Raw genomic sequence first — 5627 nt, 5'->3', positions numbered from 1 at the left:
GGGTCTGTGGGGGGGTCTGTGGGGTACAAGGGGGTCTGTGGGGAGTGATAGGGTCTGGGGGGTACGAGGGGGCTGTGTCAACATGGGGCCACATCTGTTGCCCTGCAAGCTCCGGAGCATGTGGCCTGGTCGGGGCAGCAGGACCATGCGGGTGCCAGGGCTCGGGCCATCCCCTGCCCCGGGCTGCTCGGTTGCCCCCGGCACGGCCAGCCGCGGGGCCGCTCTCGAGGCTCTCGGCGCCATCCCGCTGCGGCAGTGCCCCGCTGGAGCATCCTTGGGCCCGATCCGGGGCATGCAGGGCGCCCCGCTGCGCGCCCCTACACGGGCACCCCGTCTTTCCCCCATGGTCCGACGGAGGCAACACCGCCAGCGGCTTCTCTGTGCCCCCAGGCTTCTGCGGGACGCCGTGCCATGACTCGCAGGCCGGGAGGCTGCTGGTGGCTGCAGGGCAAGCAGCCCTCTGGGTGAGGGGCAGGGGCGGCAGGCCGCAGCCCCCCTGGGCACGCTGCAGCCCCCCGGCCTGGCGGGCGAGGGCAGGCTGGCAGAGCGGGGTTTCTCAGGGGTCGCCCCGCTCGCCCAAGGCGCTGACATGTGGATCGAGCGAGCTGCGGCGGCGGCAGAGAGGGCAGCTCTGCCTCCCCCCTTCCCCGGGGGCCTGGACGGTAGGAGCATCTCCCTCCCCATGGCACCGCTCCTGTCCCTGCTGGCGGCGAGGCGGGGGCCACCGAGCTGGGGCTCTTCTCCCCCAGGGCGCACGGCACCAGCGACCAAGGGCTGTGGGCRCCGCCACTGTGGCAGCCGCCCCTCGCTCGACCCCGAGCGCTTCAAGCGGGCCAGGCTGCACGTGGAGAGGGCCATCAAGGTGAGGGCTGCGCGCTGCAGCAGCCTTCCCGTGCCCKTGGGTACGGCCTTCCTCCGGCCCCGGCAGGGCACTCGGCCGGGCGGCATGCCCAGCTCTGCCGGCCCTCCCCAGCACAAGAAGATCTTTGCGCTGCAAGGCCCCTACCCCGTGATCCGGAGCCTGCTGCGAGCCCGCGGCTGGGTGGAGAAGAAGCTCTCCTGGGCGTGCAAGGCAGGGCGCAGGCACGAGCGCCTTCCCGGTGGCCAGGAGGAGGGTGATGGCGGYGACGCTGCCGAGGAAGGTGAGGCCGGGCTGGGTGGTTTCTGAGCCCAGCGTCTCTGGGCTCCGTGCAGAGCACGAGCTTCCCAGGGGAGGGCCCGGAGGTGCTGCAAGCCCTGGGAAGGGGTTGCTCCTCAGCCTTGGCCCCAGTGGTCGCAGGGACGTGACAGCAGTGGGATGCCTCCTGGCAGGGAGCCCCCCACCTTGCTGTGCCCCAGGGAGCACCCGGCCTCCGGCCCCGCTCACCGCCGGGGTCCCCAGGCCCCTTGCCAGCCCCGATGCACGTGCCGCGGTGGGGATGCGCCGGGCTTGGCTGACTCCCGACCTTCCCCAGATGAGGAGGGCGAGGAGGAGGAGGAGCAGCGGGATGAGGACCCCAGTGGCACCTACAACCTCATGGTCAGCTGGGTGGGCTGGGGCTGAAGGGTTGGGGGGCTGGGATGAGGGGGCCATCACTGGAAGCCAGGGCAGATATGGGGAGACAGGGGTCACCTGGGGGACCGGGGGGTTGTGGGATCACGGTGCTATGGGGTAGTGAGGGTGCCCAGGGTGGTGGGACGGGGGTCAGGCTGGGTCTTGGTGAGCCGTGGTCCAGGGCACYGGGGGTGGTCGGATCCCACCAGCGTCTCACCCCAGGCCCCTTCCCGCCCGCAGTCCCAGCTGGTCCGAAACCAGCTGCCTTATTTCATCTGGACCAGCCGCCGTGACGTTGTCGACTGCCGCTTGCTCCACAAGGACCAGGTGGTGAACCACTACGCCAAGGCGGGCTCCTTCACCACCAAGGTGGGATGGGCGGCGCAGGGCCCCCGGGGCGGCCAGCATGGCCCCCCCCCCCCCGGAGGCGCTCAGGGTGCTGCCACCCGTCTGCCCCCAGGCCGGCCTGTGCCTCAACCTGCGAAACCTGCACTGGTTTGACCAGGYGGACGCGGACACCTTCTTCCCTCGCTGCTACCGCCTGGGGGCCGCGGACGAGAAGCAAGCCTTCATCGGTGAGCCCCGGCCCCCGGGACGCGCGGGGCGTCCCCGCCGCGGCGCTCCGGCCTGCCCTCATGCCCCCGCTCCCGCAGAGGACTTCCGGCTCACCGCCGCTCGCGCTCTCCTCAAAGTGGTGCTGCAGAGGGCRCGGGGGCCGCAGGGGCCCCCCAACCCCAGCGGGGCGCCGGGTGAGCTCCCGCTGCCCTCCTTCCCGGCGCCGAGGGTGGCTGGGGCGGCTCGGCCGCTCCCGGGTGCTCACCCTGCGCCCCTCGCAGCGGGCGCCGGGCCGGGGGGCCGCCTGCCCGCCCGGCTGCTGGAGGAGGCGCTGCGGGCGTGCGGCGAGCACCTGAGCAGCCTGCGGCACCAGGACATCGACCAGGAGCCCGGGTCGCCCCCGCAGGCCGGCGGCGCTGCCTGGCACCAGTTCCTGCAGGGCTACTACCGGGTGGTGCAGTAAGTGCCGGGGGGGCCGGCGGCGGGGAGCCGCGGTGCCCGGCCCTGAGCGCCGCATCTGCCCGCAGCGAGGGTGCCGTGCTGGAGACGTCCGGGGCGCTGCTGGAGCGCAGCCGGGCCGTGCTGCAGCACCTGGCGGCGCTGCTCCCGCAGCTGGACATGGAGGGCGACCACAACATCTGGATCGTGAAGCCTGGGGCCAAGTCCCGGGGCCGGGGTAAGGGAGCGCTCGTGGTGGGGGGGAGAAGCGGTGCCTGGCCGGAGCGTTTCCCGGTGCCGCTCCGGCACGGCGGCCGGTGTCGCGCAGGGATCGTCTGCCTGGCTCGCCTGGAGGAGGTGCTGCGGCTGGTGGACTGCAACCCGCTGCTGGTGAAGGACGGCAAGTGGGTGGTGCAGAAGTACGTCGAGCGGCCCCTCCTCATCTTCGGCACCAAGTTCGACGTGCGCCAGTGGTTCCTGGTGACCGACTGGAACCCGCTGACCGTCTGGTTCTACCGCGACAGCTACCTGCGCTTCTCCACCCAGCCCTTCTCCCTGCAGAGCCTCGACACGTGAGTGCGGGAGTGCCTCCACCACCACTGCCGCCTCCTGCGGCCCCGCTGCAGGCGCTCACCCCGCTCTCTCCGCCCCAGCGCCATCCACCTCTGCAACAACTCCATCCAGAAGCACTACGAGAACGCGCGGGGCCGCCACCCCCAGCTGCCCGCCGACAACGTGTGGTCGTCCCAGCAGTTCCAGGCCTACCTGGAGCAGCTGGGGCAGGCGCGCGCCTGGCCCGACGTCATGGTGCCCGGCATGAAGGCGGCCATCGTGCACGCGGTGCAGGCCTCGCAGGACCTGGTGCAGTCCCGCAAGGGCAGCTTCGAGCTCTACGGGGCCGACTTTGTCTTCGGGGAGGACTTCCAGCCCTGGCTGCTGGAGATCAACGCCAGCCCCACCATGGCCGCCTCCACGGCGGTCACCAGCCGGCTGTGCGCCGGCGTCCAGCGGGACACGCTCCGCGTGGTCATCGACCACAAGGCCGACCGCAACTGCTCCACAGGCGCCTTTGAGCTCATCTACAAGCAGGTGAGCAGGGCTGGGGGGAGCCTGCCCATGCCCGGCCACCCAGGGCCAGGACCTGCAGCAGGGCGAGGGCTGGGCGGGCTCAGCTGGTGCTGCCTGAGGTTGACCCAAGCCGGAGGTTGACACAGGAAAGCCACCAGCAGCAGGAGAAACAGGGTACAGGGCAGGAGGGGCACTTCCATGGGGCAAGAAGCCAAAAGGACTATAAGGAAAGTCCAGGACTATAGGACTAAAGGACCTGTCCCCAAAGGGGGACCCTTTGGGGGACCCTGAGGTCCTGGCCCCTTGCTTTCCTGATGGCCTTGAAAAATGGGGTCTTGCAGCTGGGCTGACGTGGGCCAGGGGAGCAGCTCGCTGCCAGTGACGCCCCACGTCCCCCTGCCTCCTCCGCAGGCGGCCGTGGCCGTACCCCACTACRTGGGCATGAAGCTCTTGGTGGAAGGCTCCCCGCTGGGCAAGCTGCCGCTGGCCAGCCCCCGGCCCCCCACCAGCGCGCCCCGCGGCCGACGGCTCCCCGCGCCACCCGTCCTGAGCGCGTGCAGCTCCCGCCAGCACCGTGCAGCGGGGCTCCCCCGGCCGCCGGCACCGCTGGAGGTGACTACAGGGACCTGGCCCCCCGCCAGAAGGCTGGGGCTGCCCCGCAAGCCGGCCCAGGAGAGGCAGCGGGTGCCGCCCGGCGCGGCAAGCTCCTCGGAGAGGACCGGGCCGCCCGCTGAGGGCAGCACCACGCCGCCGCAACCCACGCCGCTTTGCCTGGAGCGCTCCGGGGCCTCGGCGCCCCGCGGGCTCCCGCGCCTCGGCTGCCTGCAGGAGCAGCCCCGGGCCAGCCTGCCCCGGCTTGGCAGCTGCTCCGGGGCCCCGCCGCCCTTCCCACGGCTCCCGGGCACCCCCGAGCCCCTGCACGCTCACGGGACAGCCCTCGTCCCCGCTGCCCGGCGCAGCACAGCGCCTACGCTCCCGCTCCTCCTCCTAGATGGGCCCTCGCCCCTGCCGCGATCCGGTGGGGAAACAGCACGCAGCGGCTCCCAGGGGGATGCCGATGCGGAAGAGCGCTGAAGCCTGACCCAGCTGGTGCCGGCTCCGGAAGGACCCAGGGAGGAGATGGCGTGGGAGCTGCAGGGCTGGGGCAGCACCGGACTCGTCGGAGAGGCTGAGAGGCTGGGGCTGTGCAGCACCCTGCTCCTGTCCCATGCCAGCAGCCCCACGGCAGGGGGGCACCGAGCGCTCCCCCACCCCTCCTGCCGCAGCCGGACACGTGGGGTCGGGAAAACACGCCTGTGCACGGCAGAAAGGCTCTGCCCGTCTGTGGGGCGGGAGGCGTGGGGCACGGCGTAATGCAACTCCCCCCTTGCCCCCACGGCCGCACTGAGATGGGGCGAGACCCCCCCTCTCTCCCCCCATGATGCCTGACTCCATGGCAGCGATGCACGGCGCGCACGGCTGCGGGCAGGAACCGGCGCCGCCGACATGAGGCAGTGGCCGCCAACAGAAACCGCCGGCAGCTCTGCCGCGCCGCGCTTGCCCGCTGCCGGGGGCAGAAAGCAGGCAGGAAAGCACCTGTGCGGCGGTGGCGGCGGTGGGGCCRGGGAACGGGGCCAGCTGCAGGCCAGGCTGCAGAGGCGGGAACGCTGCCGCCACCTGCTCCTCGGAGCAGCTTTTGCTGGCGTCGCGGGAAAAACAGAAGGCGCAGGGAGCAGCCCGGGCACAGAGCAGGCTTTAATGGGAGGGTGGGGGGGTTCCGCCGCCGGGGCCGGGCAGCCCCAGGAGGCGCAGGGTGCGCAGGAAGAAGGGGGGCGGCAGGGCCGTCAGCACAGCCCCCGGCAGCGCCAGCTGCTGCAGGTGCAGGTGCAGCGGGAGGCGGCGGCGGCGCGGCCCCGGCGCCAGCTGCAGTCGGCGCGCCAGCTCCTCGTCCAGCACCTGCGCGGGGAGCGGGGCTCAGCGCCGGGGGGCTGCACGGGGGTCCCCACGGCCCGCACCCCGCGAGCGCCGGTACCTGCGCGGGGGGCCGGGCGGC

At 72.7% G+C, this 5627-nt stretch overlaps 1 protein-coding gene across 1 annotated transcript; it reads left to right on the top strand.

Annotated features, from left to right (window-relative positions):
* Positions 1–41: 41 nt before the first annotated feature.
* On the top strand, positions 42–4669 carry LOC112976623 (tubulin monoglycylase TTLL3). Its single transcript, XM_026088061.1, is given in 10 exon segments — positions 42–1142; positions 1312–1389; positions 1392–1519; positions 1775–1903; positions 1995–2283; positions 2371–2548; positions 2617–2765; positions 2856–3099; positions 3181–3616; positions 4007–4669. Coding segments are annotated over 10 exon segments (2847 nt in total). The 5' UTR covers positions 42–589.
* Positions 4670–5627: the final 958 nt, after the last annotated feature.

The sequence above is a fragment of the Apteryx rowi genome, unplaced genomic scaffold (genome assembly GCF_003343035.1).
Source record: "Apteryx rowi isolate R43461 unplaced genomic scaffold, aptRow1 scaffold_75, whole genome shotgun sequence".
NCBI lineage: Eukaryota > Metazoa > Chordata > Aves > Apterygiformes > Apterygidae > Apteryx > Apteryx rowi.
This window is presented reverse-complemented; position numbering and strand designations above follow the sequence as displayed.